Raw genomic sequence first — 20135 nt, forward strand, 5'->3', positions numbered from 1 at the left:
CGATGCTGTACGCGATAAATTTCGAGAGGCTGTGAATTCAATTCTATGAAATTAACGAATTTCCACCGGGCCGCGGAATGAATTCCCGATTTAACAAAATATTTGGAATCTCTAAATTCTCGTCGAATTGGCCAGACGGTAATAATTTCGGCGTGTGTTCAACGTGCCTCCGTTGCAGTATCTTTGTGCGAAATAATGTATCAGAGGCCAGGCCATCCCGCCTCTACTTTCGGAACACCGCAGTCCTTTCACTTGGCTTGAGAACTTGTCAACGCGTCTACAAATGTCTTCGCTCTCGAAAAACCGCGTAACGCAGGATCTTCATATGTCGTTAAGTAAATTGCTTAAAAATTCGCGACAGAGGGGGATCGAACACTCACCCATCGCTCGGTGAGGAGGAAATGTCAAGCAGACGCAACTGAGATGGTCCGGGAAGAAGAAACGAGAAAAACAGAGAGGGAGAGAAGGAGAAAGAGAATACGACGGAGCAAGCAGCAGAGAGAAAGAAAGAAGAGTCGGGGTGCCGGAACGAGCGGGGCCGACCCTGCGCGCAGCCTCCCCAGTCCACCCCGAAGATTCAGTCGTCGTGCGGCAGAGGAGGACCGAGGAACGCCCGGTCGAAGCACGCTGCTCTTCTCTCGATTCCGTCTCTCTTTCAACCCTCTCTGTTCCACCGTTGGTCGGTCGGACGCACGCTCGTTGCCTCTGTACGGTGCGGTGCGGTGCGGTGCGGCGCGGTGCGTGCCACGGACGGCTACGAGTGAAAACGGAGCTACCGAGGACGCTTGCTGGCGAGTTCCCCGGTCTGCGCGACGAAACTGTTACGACCAACACACCGGGTTAAAATCCCCGGCGGCGAGCCAGAAGCGGGCGAATATTCGGAAGAGAAATGGATGAAACGCCGAAACTCCACGTCACCACGGTGTACGAAGCTCGATCATCTCCGTGAATTCTGGCGATCGTTCGGAACGAATCCGGGCGCCGGTCCGGGCTTGTCAACCTGTCTCCTACAACTCTTTTCCTGCACTCTTGCAACCGTCGGCTCCGTGTTACCTCTCTCTTTCGCGACACCGTGAAACGGCGAAGGGTGGGTAGTGATATTGCATGCCGCGATACCGAACGCAGTGGTGGTAGTGTTGGCCAGTGGTGGTGGTGGTGATAGTAGTAGTAGTAATAGTAGTAGTAGTAGTGGTGGTGGTGGCGGCAGTGGTGGTAGTGATGGTGGTGGTGGCGGCGGCGGTGATACTAGGGATGCTGGTGGTAGTGACGGTTTAAATTTCAGCCGCGTGCTCGGGTTCACGTACGTGAGCCATTACACGGGTCCGCAGGCTTTCTCGTCAACCCGGGTAGGATATACGAACCGGGTAGTCACGGTTCGCGGATGCAAATTTCGGTCCAGCTCCTCGAGAGGTGCTGCATAATTCCTTTTTTTTCTTTTCCTTTTTTTTTTTTTTTTTTTTTTTGTCGGTCGCGCGTATCGGTACCCGGAGTGGTCCCCGCTGTCGCTTTCCTTTCGCGAGAATTCCCGCGTGCGTGGGCGCGTGTCTCTTCCAACCCCGTATAGATTTTGCGTGCGTATGCCTCTTCGAAAGGGTCCACGTCTCTCAGACACGACGTGGCCATGCGTGTCTGTTTCGCGACGATTCGATCGGGCTGGCACAAGAATGAAAAACACTTCTCGATCCCACGACTCTTCGCTCGAGTTCTTGATTCTACGCGACGAGGCAATCGCGATTCACGATGAGAGAAAGAAGTCGGCGCAGTCCGACGTACGACGAATGTCCCGTCGCTCGGCGATAAGTTCAATTCTTCTGCGGTAAAAAATCTGCTCGCTCGAGGATGGAACGAGAACGATATTTACGTCGCTACGATTTATGCTCCCAACATTCTCGACTTTCCTCGAATATCGTGATCCACCGCGAGCATGGAACGCTACGAGGAACGCTCTGTAGATGAGAATTGTACCTCGTAGGCATTTCGTCGGACAAAGGTTGAACGTTCATCATCTCCGAAATCGGTATTCTACCGTTTCCTGCAACGTTCGCGTGCTTTCAACGTTCGCCTACTGCGAGTCCTCTCTCGCTGTGACAGAATGCCCGCGGGCGATAACTCGTTCGGGAAAGGGTACGTTTTTATTACGACGTCAAATCGTTCTCTTTCGGTTTTTCTTTTCTTAGTACCGGGCGATTTTCTTGGTACCGCGGTTAAATTTCTATGCCGGAGTTGGTAAAAGTTAGATTAAACGTAATAACATGATCGATTGCTCAACGCTGTCGGCAGACACTATCATCGGCTGCTGCTCGACGCTGTCTCCTCCTCTTTCGATAGCCAGGGAACAGAATAGAAAGAAGTGGAACGGGGACTATCTTCTTAGCGAGAGGTGGTTGCCGGTGTACGAATAGACGTACCGTTCGAAAGCTTGTTACATTAGACGAAAGTAGAGCGTAGGCACTATCGGTACTAGCGGCGTTCCTTCTTTCTTTCTGGCTCGTACCTTACGTTTCACCGCGGGCCGAGGAAACGTAAATACACTGTAAACATTACCGATTCTCCGATATCGGAACTCGGAAGGGGGGGGGGGGGGAAAGGTTCGGAGATGCATCTCCTTCCGTCGAAAAAGGGAAAAGAAAAGTATGAACGCGTATGTGCACGCTACACGTACACATCGGGCACGTTTGCATTATGGAAATCCACGGACTTTACGACTTTTCGAAGATATCGCGTACATTTCCTTATCTCGGTTTAAGGCACTCCGGGAAAACGTTTATCTCCGCGGCGTAAAGAGGATAGATAGACTCCGTAAAATCGGCAATGATCTCAGTCCGCGGCGAGATGCACCCCCGTAAGTCCCCTCCCAGTCCCGTTCCTTGAAATATTTATATCTTCGGGGGAGGGGGAGGAGAAAGGTCGAGGAAGAGGGAATTTTTCGATGAAAACGCAAACGATCGTTCGAGTCACGCGAGCAGGAGACAGGTAGCGGCAGATTCTCTGGGTTTTTCGTGGATTGGTTCCACGGACGAGCGCGTATTCCTGGTACCATTCGATCGCGCGGGAATGAATATCGGTAACCGTACAACAGACGAGCACAGAGGGGTCGATGGTTTCCCGTTGTACTCGACTCTTTTTTTCGTTGAATAGAAATGCCGACTACGGTTTTTTTATTTTTTCTTTTTTTCTTTTTCCTTTTTTTTCCTGTTCTAGCTATATGGTCGTTGTGCCGGAACGTACCACTGGGGAGAACAAATCGAGGGAGGGTTCAGGGTAGGAAAAATATGGCCACGTCGATCCAACTTTCTCGTTCACTCTCTTTTTTTTTTCTTTTCCTTCTTTTTCTTTTTTTCTTTTTATTGGCCCAGCACTCGAGAATTGTCAACCGTGTTTCGGTCACTGTAAATGAGATTCCGTAGAAAACCAAAACGCGGCCGCGCGAGGATCAAACACCCGGTCCGACACGGTGCTTTCTTCCTCCACTTACCTCGTCTAGCGAGAAACTCTTCGCAGCCTGAAAGTAAACTGAACTACGGCGGAAGAAAAAACGGAGAAAGAGCCACGAAAGAGAAAGAGAGAAAGACAGACAGAGAGAGAGGGTGAAAGGCGACAGCGTAGAGAAGAGAATGGCAAATCCCGGATTAACTAGCTTGTTTAAATGTTTAGATTGCCAGGTGGCAAAATCCTTTTCCTCCCTTCCGAATTCGAATCGATCGACGCGCTAAAAATCCGCTCGCGTTCGAGGTTATCGTCATCAAGCGGAGGCTCGAAGTTGTTTCAGCGGATTTGATAAATACTAGGCGATCCTAGAAGCAAATAAACCAGCGAGAGAAATCAGATGGAGATCCTTGACTCTCCCGGAGAGGTGTGATAAGAGCTCGAGGTTTATAATTTCAGGTACATCTCGTTCGCGCGGGAGACACGCGCGTTGATTGAGAAAGAAAGATCGCGAAAAAACATCGACCGCGAGCGGATTCTTCCTCGAAAGATGAAATTCCAGTGGCGAGCGTGTCGTCGCTCCGCGAGGAAAGCGACGTGTCCGACGGAACGACGCTGAATTAGACGGTTCGACGAACACGAAAAGCATGCTCCAAGTTTTGACGATTCGTCCCTTTTTTTGTAAAACATTCCTCTCGGGAACGAACGTCTACTTTCGAGAAGAAGACCACGATTCCCATTCGAAAGTACGAGTGTCGCGTTGAAGAGGCAAACGCGATCCGACGACCAGACGATCGTTCTGTGTCCTCGAGCGACAAAAACAGCATCGACCGTGGAGTGTCGCTCTCGCGGCGCGACGCGGCGCGGCGAGTCGAATCGAATCGAATCGAGTCGAGTTGAGTCGAGTTGAGTCGAGTCGTCGAGACCGAAGCGTACGGATACGTGTACAATCCGAAAGCTTGATCCGTTTCGCTGATCAAACCCGTGACAAGGCGGGACACGTGCGTGGCTGCCGTTTTGTAACCGTAGACCCTGGCTTGTCCTTTTAGAAACGAACGGGCTCGCCGGTGCAGGAAACGAAGAGCGTACGTGCACGATGCCAGCCAGGAGCAGGTCAAAGGATAAAGCGTATTCCCCAGAAGCGAGGGGAACCGAGTCGAACCGATACTCGCAGCAGCGCCGTTCAATTTTACACTTTTATACGAAACAAGCTACAGCGGCCGCCGTTTCCGCGTTGTTCCGGCCTGACGGTGGTGCCTTTTGACTCGTGCCCGAAAATAGAGACGGGTGGATGTTGACTGAAACGCGCGGCCATCGCCAACCCGACGATACGCGACGTGGACACGTCGAGGGGACACGTCGAGGAGACACGTCGAGGAGACACGTCGCCGTCTGACGGTGAATCAACGTCAACGGTGAAAACCGACAGAAGGAAGACCGGTGCACGTCGTTGTGGCCCGTGTTGTGCGCGACGAACGACGCTTCCAGATGGATGGAAAGGGCACGCTGGAATCTTAACCAGCCTGTAAATAGCCCGTCGTAATTCCCGTCACGCGGATTCGATATCCCTTAAGTGGCGACATCCCCGGCTGGACCGTTCGAAAACGAGCGTACGCAAACTTTCTTTCCCCTTTCGCGAGTCGGGGGACACGAACTAGAGGAAATCTCTCTCCAACCTTCGCGACTCCAATTGGAAACGAAGAGAGAGTTTGGACGAAGAAACGGAGAGGGATATAAAAGAGAAAAGACGTCCAGGAAGGTGCCTAATGCTTCTCAACGACATGGAGCTGCTAATGTTCTTAGCAGTAACGGCCTCCCTTCTGGGTTATTGCCAAACAGATGAAAAAGGTAATGTATAGACGTCCCTTGGACGGTGACGAAAGAAACGCGAGCTTTACTTTCGGCCGTTGCCGTCGCGACGATCGTAAATCCAGGGATGCGCGATGGAAAACCGGCAAACACCGACGGGAATTAACTTTTATGGCCGGCGGAGAGTGGGGGAGGGGAACGGGTGTATGGCCGCGGCGAATGTATTTACTTGTACTCCCCGATAACCGGCCCGCTTTTCAATGACCTAACCATCTACCGCCCGTGCTTTTAATAACCAACGAAAACGCGTCAGCCGTAAACACAGAGGGATACGACGTCGCTCGTTCTAGAGCCGACATTCGATTCGACAATCCATCCCTGGATCGACGAAGTTTCCGATCCCCCACTACGACTATGGCGACGATTTCGCGTCGGCATAGCCGCAACGCTACTTGTTCGCTCGTTTTTTTCTTCCTTTTTCTCTCTCTCTCTCTCTCTCTCTTCTTTTCGAATGGTCGAGAAATTTCCGCGATACAATACCGATGGAAGGCCTGAGAGAAAGAAAAAAAAGAAAAATTGCACAAAATATAGAGAGAGAGAGAGAGACTTTGCGCGCGGAAAAATGAATTGCCAAGCTCAGCCGAGCTCACATCCCCGTGGATAATATCGCAAGAGAAATAGTCGTTTCGACGGTAATTCAAGAATCACCGAACGTATCGAGAAAAAGGGAAACGTAACGCGTCCGATTGCGCGCGGAATACGCGTAATCGTTTTAATTAGAGTCATCGATCGCGCTAGAACCAAGAACTATCTCTCTCTTTCGACCGTGCTCGATGCTTAAAGTAAACAAAATAGCAAATACAGGAAGGTCCGTAGCAAATATTAATTATAAAATTAGTCTTTTTCCCCCGGTGCCATTTCGCTCCGCGAGAATAAATTGAAGCGAAGGAAATTGATATACAATAATATGAGATACGGGTTTTCTACCGGGTGCAATGACACTAAACGAGAAATACGAAAATATGACATCTGCCGCAGCGGTTTTCGATCGTCTCTAATTGCCGCGAGTACGGTACGTGATTCGACGATTTTCGTCTCGTGTTCTTGCCTATTTATAGCTGTCGCTCTTTCAACGGCACATTAACCGCGTCAGATCGATATCGACTTGTTTAAGTTCTGTACTCGAGTGCCAGTTCAATTCGAATATATTCTTTTCCTTTTTCTCTTTTTTTTTTTTTGTTTTTTTAATCGAGATTTAAGTACAACGAGAATCGAGCGTGAGTACGTACCTAACAAAAATGAGATTCGTATAACATTTATGAAGCGTAAATATCAGTAAAAACTGTAATAGTGCGCAATGTTAGTATGCAATGTTTATGGAATTTCAAGAAGTTACAAATCTAGATGCAACAAATCTTGTTGCTCGTTAAACAGGTGGAAGGTAATATTATGGTGAAAGGTAGACTTCCTTTGGAGTCGGAGAATTGTTGAGAAGTCCATTTCTCTTAACAGTACTATGAACAAACTCGGATATTCAGATATCTTAAAACTGAATTTAGCTGCAAGCTTTAGTTGCAAAAGTTCAATCTTCAGATTCATGAATCTTACGGCGAGCATATTGCGAAAGTGATTAAAGATTGGTTGTTGCGGAACACTCCGAATCAATTGACGCTCCACTTCAGTCTCCAGATCTTAATTTAACAGAAACTTTCTAGGAAAAATATTAGACAAACGTCGTCGAAATGTATTAAATGTTTCGACTTTCACTGTATACGTACATACGTGTTATTGCACTTAAGACTTATAAATAAAGAAGATCTACCAAAGCCGATTACATCGAGTGGGCAATAGCCCGTTTATCCCGTGCAATATCGGCTCTTCATTTTATTTCCCTTCGAACGATTTCGAGTTAATGATTCGACGTACAGCGATAGGGAGCACACGGCAGTTTATAAATCAACCGATGCTTTCGGAATATTTAGTTTTAACGATAGAAAGGGAGAAAGAAAAAGCGGAACGAGCTGAAAAACACGGAATCGTGATTTCTCATCTTGACAAGACCGCGCGTGATGGGCCGCGTTAAAAAAAAGAAGAAAAAAAGGAAAAAAAAAAGAACGAAACTAGCTACCGTATTCATCTCTCTATTCGAGGCTCTACGCATCGCTAACCGATCGTCGATGCATCGATAAAGCGTCAATTAATCTCCGTATCGAGCATACGCGCCGGTTATTCGACGAACAAAGCACAAACTTGACCGATTAGCAGATTTTCAAAATTTCCTATCTGAAACGGCGTTTCCCCGGGGAGAACGGACGGATTTGCGCGTAACCGCCAGCATTTGCAAGTGTTATCAGTTTGTACGTGAACCTGTACTTCATCAACTCGGTTTCGGAACGATCTCGACCCGGGCATTCAATTTCAGCGGGATGGGGAAAAATAAAAAAAGGAGAGGCACGAGGAAGAAACGAAGAAAGGATAGATAGAAGTTAAACCCGCCGACCCGACAAGGCTGTAATCAGTTTTTCATTTAGCCGGCTAATCCATCGTTTAGTGGATATTGCGAGCGCCAACGATCGAATTATACGAGGTAGAAACTTTCAGCCGAAGCTTGGAAAAACAATTACCCGGTATTTTTCGTTGTAGCCGAGCCAGAGGGAAGGAGAGTGGGGGAGGAGAGAGAGAGAGAGAGAGAGAGAGAGAGAGAGAGAAACGAAATTTATCGCTATCAATTTTACATAGACTATTCTTGATTTCCGGCTTCGTATCTACGTAATAGTCGGGACGTCGAAGGCAATCTAACCGAACATCACGGATGGAAATGGCAACGGTAACACGGAGTTTAATCAATTTCCCGTTTATCTCGCGTCCCATTTCTCTAATCCATCATTTTGCTCGCAAATTACTGCTACGGGGACACGGCCAACACGGGAGCGAAGGCTTCAACAAAAAGCGGAGCGGGCTCGAAAAGCTTTCTCAGCCGAAAATAGCATATCGACAGATTTTGTTAATTGATAAACGCGGCTGGACGCTTAACCAATCGGCCAATCGTCGGTGAAAAGCCAAAATCTCTATTGAACGCGGGTGTGCTTCCCCGCGCGCGGGTATGAAAATCGCCGGTGAATACGGTTTCGAAATGTGCCGTCTTAATCCACCTCGTTTCGCGCCCTCCCACCATTGAAAATCAGAATCCGTCGATACGACAGAAACAGGATCGCGATCCAGTCATCTTCCCGTTTATCCAGCTGGTCTGTCCTTTATATATACATACGTTCTAGTTACTCGGTGGAAACCGATTGGTACGTCGCCGTGCCGTAGTGAAACCAATTCCACCGACGGAATGCATCTGTTACGACGATTGCACGTACGTACGTACGTACGTACGTACAGTGTGTTTAATAAGAACGTAGACGCCATTTCTCCGAAAGAAAATATTCTTTTTATAAAAAAATTTTGCAATACCATTACGCGGTCAATCAGTAATGTGTTCAATCTCCACCACTAACGATGATTGCTTGCACATGCTTTTCATACGAGACAGGTAAAGGCGCAGTAAACATTTTCAAATCCTATCAAACGATCGTCTGGTCTATTCACAGACATCCAATTGTCCAGAGAATTGTTAAACGTCCAATAAAAGTGCAAAGTTTGGGGCTGCTTTAATGTTCGCGGATTTGGAACTTTGTGCATCTTTACAAACGATCAAATTGTGTGAAAGAGGACTTTTAAAGTGAAACACCGGTCTGACGAAAGAAACCAGTCTTGGATACTTCAGGAAGATAATGATCCCGAGCATCTGAGCCGCGTTTGCACGCAATAGAAAAGGGAAAATGGTATCGGCGTTGGATCACTCAGTCCGATTGAAAACGTTTCTGACACGTGTCTCAACAACGGAAAGCCTAAGCCTCGTCGAATTCGAGCTTAGCTGCTCGTATGCTGAAAAGTTGATGGACTGCATGTCCAGTGCTAGTGATGGAGATTGAACACGCTATTAATTGAGTAAAAGCATTATACAATTAAAGTATTTTAAGTATACTTTCGGTCTGTGCGAAATCTTTAACAAAAAGAATATTTTTTCCAAAGAAATGACGCCCGTTTCTACTAAACACACTCGTATGTATGTATGTATGTATGTCTCGCGTGTAGTTTCTCATCTCGTCTCGAGCACCAACAGGGATCACTTTGAGGGATCCGAAAAGAAGATGGACACACGTTCGTTACTCCGTCATCCGTGATACGCGAGTTACGGATAGGCAAGACCGTGTTCCGTATAATACCGGGAAACGTCTGACGTCAGGTAGTTAAGAACGGTGTTCATTGGTCCGATCTGGAGGTGGTCTGGCCTGGGGCAGAAACCGGCTGCCCCGGAGCGACGGTGATTTTGCCATTTGCCTCGTGCTCTATTATCTCGGTAATTAGCGCGATCGATGAACATTTCCGATAGGAGAAAATCTGCTTGTAATTGGATAAGAACCTCGACCTCGTTATTTCTGGGCCGTGCCTAGCGCGCGGATATAACACAACCCGAAGCATGAAAACAATAAACCGGCCGTGGGTAAAAGGACAAAAATCAACGCGGTTTCCAGTTACCGGCACGCGTTATTATCGTATGATATCATTTCTACAATGTTCGCGTTTGGGAACCGTACTACGTATGTACACTCAACCGCGATACGAGGGAACGTTATGCCCGAATACAAATATTACGATTCGCATGGTAACGCGAATCGATGAAATCGATTCGCGGTCGAGATTCGCAGGTTCGTAGCGATACTTGTGTTCAACGACGCCACCATCGTTGGTGAAACGAAAACGAGAAGAAAGAAAGAGAGAAAGAAAGATGAAAGAACGAACACGAGGGCAGACAAAAAGAAGAGTCTGAGTAGTTAATGGCCCGTGCGGTTATTCGTACGTACTCGAACGCTTTCTTAGATCATTTACACGCCGCTGGGAAATAAACTCTTTACAAGACCAAGCGCGTTCGGAGGACGCCCGATTTCTCGGTATACAGCTAGATGCGAGATCTCTTCTTCAACGGTCGTTTAAAGGAGTTGAAGTCGTTCATTCATCGGTCTTGCCCGGCTTTTCAATCGCTTACTGTGGTTTCTTTCCCTTTCACCGGCTTCTCCTTTATACCCATCGTCTCTCCCCTTTACTGCGTTGATTCCTTCCCAGCGCGATCGTGTTCAACGCGATCGAGCGCGCATCGACCGCCGCGATGAAAAATATCGAATCGTAGCTCCATAAAGATCGGCGAAACGTCAATTAAACCCGGCACGTGTCCGGCGGCGTCGCTCGTTCATTCGTCGCGGCGATGTCTTTATTTTCCCATCGCGGGGAAAACAAAGACATAGCCGAATTTTATTTCACCTCGAGCTCTCCATATTTTTTCCGACACCGCGAGTTAAACAGGCAAAAGTTCACTTTGATACAGACGCGAACGCGCGGCAGATGAATATTTCACATCGATAAAAACTTCCACCGACCTTTTTACTCCACGGTCAGAAGATAAATAATTTGCAAGCAGCAGCGTATTGCATATTGTTATAACGGTGAAAAAACGTGTAAAAGTCTGTACGAGCGAAAGAGACGAGAAGACGCGAGATTAACTGTGCATCAGATACGTAGTATCTTTCTACCTCGGCGCAAATTATTTATCAAAGTTTTTAATCACGTTTCAACGCACGCGTCGAATTTTTATTCAACTGGCACGGCGATACGCGGCGACGGAAAATGCGTTGAAAGAGGAAAAAATAAAAAAGGAACAAAAACCGAAGCGCAGGAACGTGCGAAGGCTCAATAAATCGAAATGTCAAATTCGATTTGACTAAATTTCGGGGAATTAAATCGTTTAAACATCTACGATATCAAGCGAGAAACGGACATTTTCGTCGATAAAATGCACGTGCGTTCCGCTCGCGAAGTTGAAAAAAGAAATAACCGACAGTTTCGAAAGTTTTCGTTTATCCGTGTCTGTCTATTATCGAATCGGTGACTCTTCTCGTCAAAAGGAATCAAATGAACAGAATACTGAATGCGCAAATAAAGATGACAAGCTACTCTTCCAATTGGTTAACTTGGGCTTTAACTTGTCCGATCATAATAAAACGGCCTTGATGACCATTGTGATCTTCGAACGATTATCACGCCTATTATTAGACTGTGGATTTTTATGAATTTTTAAATTCTTACAAACATGACTAACGTTAGAACTAGCGACGATTTAAGTATAAAAGTTCATCAAAGACATTCAAGCAAAAAAAGAAAAAAAAGAATAGAAAATTTCATAATACAATAGAATATAGAAAAATCATTTAAATGTCTGAATACACTGTTTTGCATCTATGAAATTTCTAAGGAAAATTGTAAAATTGGTCATTTTGACCATTTTGATTTAGTTCGAGTGTTAAAGCAATAGAACTTGAATTGAAATTTTATTTTATTTGCTATATATTATGATAAATATTTTATTTTAAGTACCTTGAATATTTCTACGCATTTTGTGCATTACGCGTATTCTTATAACTTACACTCTCACCACGAATGCACAAGGCGAATATCAAACTGCGTATCACAATTCTACAAAAGTGATTATATGCTGTAGCCTTGAAAAACATTTGAAATAATTATTATTACTGTCTTTATATCGCATTGCTTTCGTTCGTTTCCATTTCCTCGTTTTCAAAAAACGATCCGCGGAAGCTGCATCGTAACAATATTCCCTGACAATTTCTCTTTGATAATGGATATGGATTTTACACAAGATTTATACGGTGTTAATGCGTGTGCAAAGATATACGCGACATTATATAGCTCATTTTAAGTCGAAATATTGATACCCAACGAAGATTTATTCCTTCCTACGAACGTTTTGGAAGCTTATACACGTTTTGGATGGCCTAGCCTAAAGAACCGAGCAAATATATATTTTATATATATATATACACACACACACACACACACAGATTCATATTTCACACATCGATAGCTGAACAATTGCGACACGGAGGAAGAATAAATTTTTCAAATTTATTACAGTGTCATTCTATGGCGCGAGCTACATTCATCTTCCGGTGCAAGAAGCTAAGGGTGCGACTGACATCAGCTTCCGGTTCCGAACTCATCTCGCGGACGCTATGCTGCTATTGGCCGCTGGCAAGACGGATTACTGCCTGATCAAACTCGAAGCTGGCAGATTGAAGGTTCGTTTGCCCTCGATGCTTACTTCTATTAATAGGCTTTTTGTTTGGAGGTTCGTCGTCGTTAACCAACCGCACGTGCTACGTCGGTCCAACCGGCGCGACAGTCAGCTTTACGTTTCTCTCTTCCCCCCTCTCTTTCTCTCTTCCCCTTTCTCACTGTCTCTTCATCTTCCTAACTGTCTCCTCGCTAAAGAAATTGCGTTTACTTCGATACGTAAAGGGAAGGGTGAGGAAAAAGAGAAGGGGAGAGACGCATCGAGTTAAAACGGCAGCCGCCGTAAAAGAAAAAAGGAAAAACGAAAAAAGAAAAAAAGAAATGGGAAAGAAGAGACACAGAGGATTTTCACGCACACGGCCACGAACGACGACGACGTTCCGCCGGTCGGTTTTATAACTTCGATAAAAACCGTGTCGTGATTTTAACGTCGCGTCGTTGACCGGTTTTATTCGTACCATTAAAACTCCGCAAATAAAAACATCTTATTTATGTATGCCGCTGCTCGCGCGGAGAGCAAGCAATTGGTCAAACGAAGGAAATACAGAACAAATCGATACAACTCGTGGAAGAATCGAATTTATCGGTAAAGAACAACGAGCTTTCCTCTTCGTCCTCTTTTCCATTCCTGTCGTTTCCTTTTTTTCCCCCGTCGCGTAGAAAAAGCGCTCAGAAAATTCACTCTCGAGCAAAGTTAACGCCTCCCTTTGACTTTGTTTAAACCAATTGCAAGGCATTAAATTCCTTTTAAAAACGGCGAGCCAAACGTCAAAGCGCCAGGCCAATAATGAGTTTAAACGTAAACGTTGATACAAAATACACGGCTGCGATTCAATTTTATTGTCCTTAATAATCCGTCGTGTAACTAACGCGTTGACGAAATGATCGCCTTTGTAGGCTAGACGAAACAAACACGGTGTTACAACCCGTATCGATCGGCGTTTCGCGGGGAGAGAGAGAGAGAGATTTCGCGTTTAAAAAATACGATCGCCCGGCTCGCGGTGCCGGGCCAGTATTTTTAATTGAATTAAATATGACGCGTTCGAATTTAACTTTCATACGCACGCCAGGTGAAATAAAACATTGTAATTTATTTCGATGTAACGGCTCTCTGTAAATTACCGTGAAAAATTCTGTTTGCGAATAACCGTGAAAATTATTCGTGCATAATTCCCATAAAAATGCGATCGAATCGACATTCCTCTTTTTTCTTTCTCGTTTCAAGTGCCGCTGCGCGAGCTGCGATTTCAAATTGCCCTCTCCAAAAAAAGACCAGCGCAGCGTAGATACATATGTATGTACACATCACGGTCTAACGTGAAAAAAAAAAAGACACGGAAACACGATGCCGCGAAACTCGTTTCTTTTAATTATGTCAGGTCAGAGGGTTATTTATCATAATTTTTGCCCGTGCGCGTTCTGTCGGAGACATTCATACGACCGTTCCGTTTCGGATGATTTTGCCGTAACACGGCGAGGAGCAGCTCGATCGTAGGGGATCGCAGATAACGCGAGAATTTCAACCACCCGGTTCTCGACGCTCGAATTAACGAGCCACCGGTTATTAACGATCACCAGTGACGCCGTGACGTCGTTGTACCCGGAACGAATACTCGTTGCAACGGGGATTAAACTGCTGCAGCGAGCGTACCGGCGGGTTGCATTACGAGGAACAACGACGCACGGGGGACAACGCGGAACCCAGATGGGCCACTTTGCTCTTAGATAGTAATCGTCGTCGAGCTCTAGTTACAAATTACGAATCCGTGAGAAGAATCGCTGGTATATAGCGAACACTGTATATAGGTAGGTGGGACAGAAGCCGGTTGGAATGTGTGCGCACCAACTTCCTAACGATAAATACATAGAAACATAGTTGTTTATCCAGCGAGTCTCATTACGCTTAATTCGAATATATTATATCCGATGGCCGCGTTCATAACACGACAAATGCTTGGTAAGTAGAAACAAACACGATGCACCGAAACATTTACAGAGTGCTCGCTATTAATCGCCAGTCAGCGGTTTAGCTCGACTCCCGTCGCTCGCCTCATTAATATTCTTTAGCGAGAACGGATACACTGGCGTTTTGAATCGGTGCCGCGCAGCTTCTTGATTGAACGTTTTAGACTGATTCTGGCATTAACTTGGGGGGGGGTTAACGCGATTAATGGAAGAGAATCGCGACTCCCCTCCTTCGCGAACACGTTCGAACGCAGACCGATAGACGCAAGCGACGCCTTCGCCGTGGCGATGAATCTTCGTTAGGAATTGCGAACGTGTAACCTCCAATTAAAAAGATGGGCTGACTGGGTTCGCGTTAGCGTGTCTGTTCACATTTGTGTGCTCTAATATCAACGCGTTCGCAGCCGATATTTTTCGCACTTAATGAAACAAAGATCGTAGAATTATCTTCTTTTCTCTCTATTTCGCAACACGCTTCAATAGTGATAAAAAAAATAATTTACGACGAATTTACATACGTAGACGACACAGAAAAAGGAAACAAAAAGGACAAGTTGAAGTGATATAAACTGTAAAAAGAAGTATCTTTTTTAAATGGCGAGGAAGTTAAAAATTTTAAATAAAAGTATCTTTTTGTTGGAATATAATTTAAAATTTATTGAAAATTTCGTGTAATTTATTTTAATATTAAATCACGCAAATGAGAACAGGCATGATGACGAGTTAACAACCGTGCAAACAACCAACGATAACCAAACGAGAAAACAAAAATCTCCCGACTCCGCGATAAAGGTTTCTCAGATTTCACTGCCGATGAGGCAAAACGATCGCACGGTTGCACAAATATGGGAACGAAGGCTCTCGAGCGAACCTCTAATTCGATCTAATTCAACAAACGAAGAAAAACGACAAAAGAACGTCGGCCTTTGCGAGCTCTAATAAATCCAGAAAATTGCGGACCAATCAGCCTATTCAGCTGGCCGAACAAGACGCCGGAAACGAATTGATATAATTCAGCTAAAAATCCAGAATATCGTGAAAGCAGTTCCCCCTGAACTGGGAAGCCGTCTTAAATCCTTCTACGAAAACGTAGAAAATTACGAAGGCGAAACCTATTCGTTTGATGCTATTACGCGCGTGATTAATACGACGTTATCCAACAAAATTTAAACTCGTCGAACCGTCGTGGCCTTTTGCACTTTAAAACGATGACTAACCAGGGCAATCCAGTACAGCGATAGAGTGTTAAAATACCGTCTAAGTGCATTAGGGAACGAGGGGAACGCCGTTTCTCGGTGCGCTAAGATCCGAGGTGAAAACCGCGCGAATCTAATTTCGCCAAGGGTTAAGTCCACCGGTCGAACCATGAGAAGACGAGTGGGTGGTGTCTGGCCTTAATTAAATTTGTTAAGAAGATCGTTAAGGAGGATGAGAAGGGGATAAACGGCCGAGCAAAAAATGCAATGGAATCGTTTCAGTCGCAGTCGCAGTGCCTTCGGTTCGTCTGTCGGGCTTCGTCTCTCGCTGTAACACCCGTTTCGTGGTTTTACACGCTCGAAATCTTCTCGGTCGTCACGATTGTTCAATTATTCGAAGGCTTGAAGCGTCTCGTCGACATCGAGAGGCATCGTTTACTCACGATCGTTTAACTAACGTATTAAATTCACGCGGATGTTTATTCTATTGCCCATTGCACTGTATTGTTTCCCCGGCGGAGAGAAAGGAACGTTTCCATTGATTCGATATTATTTCTCGATTAACACATTCGAGACTGGCGCGAATTTGAGAAAGATATTTTTCCACTTAAAGTGGAGAATTAGCAGCAATTAAACTCGTGTTGAAATAGGACGAGTATATTTCAATATGATTTTCTTTTGTTGGAAGAGCATCGTACGCATCATCATCACAAAAACTCATTTCTCTATTACATAGCACCGAATATATATCGTTTATTTATCGCAAAAATATAACAGTCATGACTCTGTAATCGTAATAAATATCATTTGAAATTTTTAGAATATCATACGAAACATTTGTCTAAACGTAAATCTGATTCCTCTCTCACAGGTGTAACTTGAGTCTTTTTTAACCATGTTTAAATAACACGTGTCCATTCTATCGCTGATTTTATATATTGACGATCGTGCTTGTAGCATACTCATTTTTAGTGTAAAAATGCTAAAACCAATCATCAACCTCTTCAAAGATGGAATCCCTAGTGGAATGACCTTTTCGATGTAATTCAGAAATTGACGCAGGTATTACGTCTTTGGCTATTGACAGTAAGCAAAGGTATTAAACAACGCAACATCATCAGTCTCGAAAATGTTGTTGATAACAATATCCCGTCGAAATTCCCTTTTTTATCGATCGTAAAATCCAACAGTCGAATATTTGTCACTGTTCACTTTCCAATCGCCATCGAGTGGTGGTGCATCGATAATGCGCCGAGGGTGGTCGTCTCTTCCGACCTTCGGAATCGTATAGATCCGCGTTTACACTCGCCGAAGTGTCGTGTCTCTTGCGCTTATACATATTAATGGGGTCCTGCATAGTCATCGGACATCGCGCTACTACCGGCACGAACTTGCAACTCGCAAAAGCTCACGCCTTTATTACGAAATCGATCGCGAAACGAGAGGAGACCCATCCGAAGGCCGTCGGTGTTACTATCGAGGCCTCGTGCCCCCCCTCTCGTAATTTCAACCGGTCTCTGCGAACGGATCGACTTTTCATTAAGACACGATTCTACCAGCGGTCTGTCTCGCTGGTTGGCTCGTTCCTCCGTGCAAGATCAACGAGCAGCAGAGGGAGAGGAAGGAAAGGATCGTGGAAGTTACACGAAGACGTGGCTATAAGTCTCGGTCGGTCGATTTAGGTCGCGATTAAAGACTCTTTATCAGAGGCTGCCGCATCGTCTCTCGCCAAAGCGCGTCGTGTACCATCCTAACTCGATAATGCATTACTCGAACCCGCCTCATAATGTCGGCCCAAGACGCCGCAAAATGAAGAATAGAAAAAAAAAGAAAGAACAAAAGAAGAAAAGAGAAGGAAAGAAAGGACCTGCGCGTAATCCCTTCCCCGTTCGTGGCGTCGTACCGAGGATCTACGCGAAGGGGTCGAGGCTCTGGATTAATAAAATACACTGGTTACTGTGTCAACCATTTCTTTTAAACCAGTACCCGGATTACCCGTGGCCATTCCCCTTTTTCACCGGGACCGACTGTTCCTTGCGGATTTTAAACGAAACAAATGCTGCGTTAAATACATGCTAATTTTTCTTCTAATTCAGTTAGAAGTCGGCGCGAGTAACTTTGTTAAATAAAAGGTAGGATTATGAGGTGAGCTGTTTGCCTGCCACGCCATTCCTTATGAGTTACTTTCCTCTCCCTCTTCCGCTTCTTGCGCCATTACGTTCTTATATTGCTGCTTTTCAAAAAAAACTCGCCGAGACGAGTTCCAGCGGATTACGCGCTATCTCCTTGAGAGGAGAAATCTGATAATCGAGCGATAGATGATCCAGGAAAGATCAACATTTAATACGTTCTCCGAGTGCCCTTTTTTACAGTCTGCATACATGAATAAGAGATAGCAACGCCCGTGCGAAAGCACCGAGTAAAAGTAAAAAAAAAGTGAGAAAATGTAGGATCATCGGTTTTTTTTTTTAAAGAAAACATTATTTCTAGATTCCTAGAACTCCATTCCGAGATTTCACACCGCCAAAAGGATAATTTCCCCTTTTGTGCGTCGGCTTATCTAAATTCCCCGACAGCAGAATTATCTCAGAGAGGAGAAGTTACGGCGAACTTGCATAACTTTGTCAGAGCATCAATGTCCCTGTAATTCCATCTATCATGGTCGAGCGGCTTGTAAGATCGTTTCTCTCGATTTCTTTTCCGCAGGTGCACATAAACTTAGGCGCCGGCGAGAGCGAGATGGCCAGCGCCCGCGGACTGACACTGAACGACCTGAGCTGGCACGAGGTGAATCTGACGAGACGGGAGGCGAATATCACGCTACAGATTGACGTGATACACACGACTAGGTCTCTTCTGCCAGGACGTTTCTTCGAATTGAATATACACTACGGAGTCTTCATCGGGGGACAGGGTGACTTTAACGAGCTATTTCTAGGTAAGACCCGTACCAGCAAGCTTGACTCACTCGGATAAATCGTCGCGCCACGTGACTGAACTCGCTTACTACGTCCTCGCTTCGAACGCGGGGACCCCTGCCTCGCTATCGCGCGTCGATATTGATGAAGTTTCATGGTTTGATCAAGAGAAGACAAATACTTTTTCCTCGAGTCGATTCATAATACCTATTGCAATTCCTATATAACGTTTAAAGCGAGATCGTTGCTTTCTCTCATACAGAACAAAACTACGATTTCGTTCTTGTTTGGTTTGTTGAAGGATTGTAATTGTACTGTCGGGTGCAGCAATCGAATCCACGTTTTTTTTTTCGAGAGAAATGTGTCCAGATATATTTAAAAGTGAAATATTTTTTATATGGAAGTTATAGCAAGACTACATGTACTGTTAAAGAATTTGATATTATTTTCCCTTTATACTTTCCATTAGTACAAGCCAAGTTACGTAATATAGCAATAAATGAAATAAAATTATATTTCAATATTCAATCTTTAATATATTCAATATTTTTTTAATGAATATATAAACTATATTATATATATTTATAATATAAATTTAGATAATATTTGATGGAGATACATAATAGATATTAAAACAATATCTATTGTAATAAGATCGCCAACGGGATGTTAAAATCTGTCAGATTCATATATATAAAATTTGAGGCCGTCCACCAAGTTTTCCGACCCAGATTTTCATTGATAAATTTTTACCCCTGGCGCCGACGATTCGTCACGGTTTAAATTGAAATAGAAAAACAATATAAGGACGTTCGACAAAAAATATTTCATTGGCGCAGTCGAACTAGATTTGACGAATTCCACTTCGAATTCCACTTTTTCATATACCTCTCGTATATATAAAAATTCATATTTTCACAACTGCAAACGGATTATACAGCGACGACCGGAGGTACGTGTTACGTGATCACGGCCCGGCAACAACCAGCTGGATTTGAATATTCGTTTTGCGTGTGTTGCGGCGAAATACCTACTCCATTGGAGAGATTTTTCTCGCTTGCGTATAATAGAAACAACGAAGCCCGCGATTCGGCAGCTCGATGTTCCGATTTATTATTTCGAATACGATCAAATTTGCAAGTAGCGTGAACTTAATTATCAACTGCAAACTGTCTACGCGATTATGTTATAATTATATCGTCCGTAAAATGGCTAATGCAATGGCGAATGAAAGGATTTTCAGAGTGAGAAACAATGTCAACAGTGTTCTTTGTCAATAATTTTCTCTGTCAATAATTTTCTTTGTCACATGATAACATTAATTCATTCGGAAAATACATTTTACATTTTACGTTACATTATTTATTATTCTCGTCAAGATTGTTTCTCGTTATTTTGTTTTCTAAAAATGTAGTAAATTTTCAGAAAGGAACAGGATTTTAGAACGGCAAGAAAGTAAAACGAAGCAATCGTTAAAAAAACATCCACTGTTCTTCGACGATAATCATTAATACACAATACGAATCTAATATCTTCGAATGATCTCGAACATCCTCGGACTATTGTTATACGTACGTTATTAAATCCCGAGAATAAAAAGATAGAGTGTTCCACTTAAGGAAAGAAA

At 44.6% G+C, this 20135-nt stretch overlaps 1 protein-coding gene across 5 annotated transcripts in view; it reads left to right on the forward strand.

Moving 5' to 3' along the window:
• Window positions 1-601: 601 nt before the first annotated feature.
• Window positions 602-20135, forward strand: part of LOC122528835 (chondroitin sulfate proteoglycan 4) — a 36545-nt gene continuing 17011 nt past the window's right edge. The window contains exons 1-4 of one of the 5 annotated variants that reach the window (XM_043654373.1): window positions 602-1346; window positions 4476-5274; window positions 12271-12434; window positions 18297-18528. In XM_043654373.1, coding sequence (XP_043510308.1) covers window positions 5193-5274; window positions 12271-12434; window positions 18297-18528 — 478 coding nt within the window. In that variant the 5' untranslated portion in view covers window positions 602-1346; window positions 4476-5192. Of the gene's footprint in view, window positions 1347-1846; window positions 2125-3844; window positions 3886-4475; window positions 5275-12270; window positions 12435-18296; window positions 18529-20135 lie in introns of those variants that run through there. The other 4 variants (XM_043654374.1, XM_043654375.1, XM_043654376.1 and 1 more) reach the window with 4 other exon arrangements.

Source organism: Frieseomelitta varia, unplaced genomic scaffold (assembly GCF_011392965.1).
Source record: "Frieseomelitta varia isolate USP_RPSP 00005682 unplaced genomic scaffold, Fvar_1.2 scaffold_264, whole genome shotgun sequence".
In the NCBI taxonomy this organism is placed as follows: domain Eukaryota; kingdom Metazoa; phylum Arthropoda; class Insecta; order Hymenoptera; family Apidae; genus Frieseomelitta; species Frieseomelitta varia.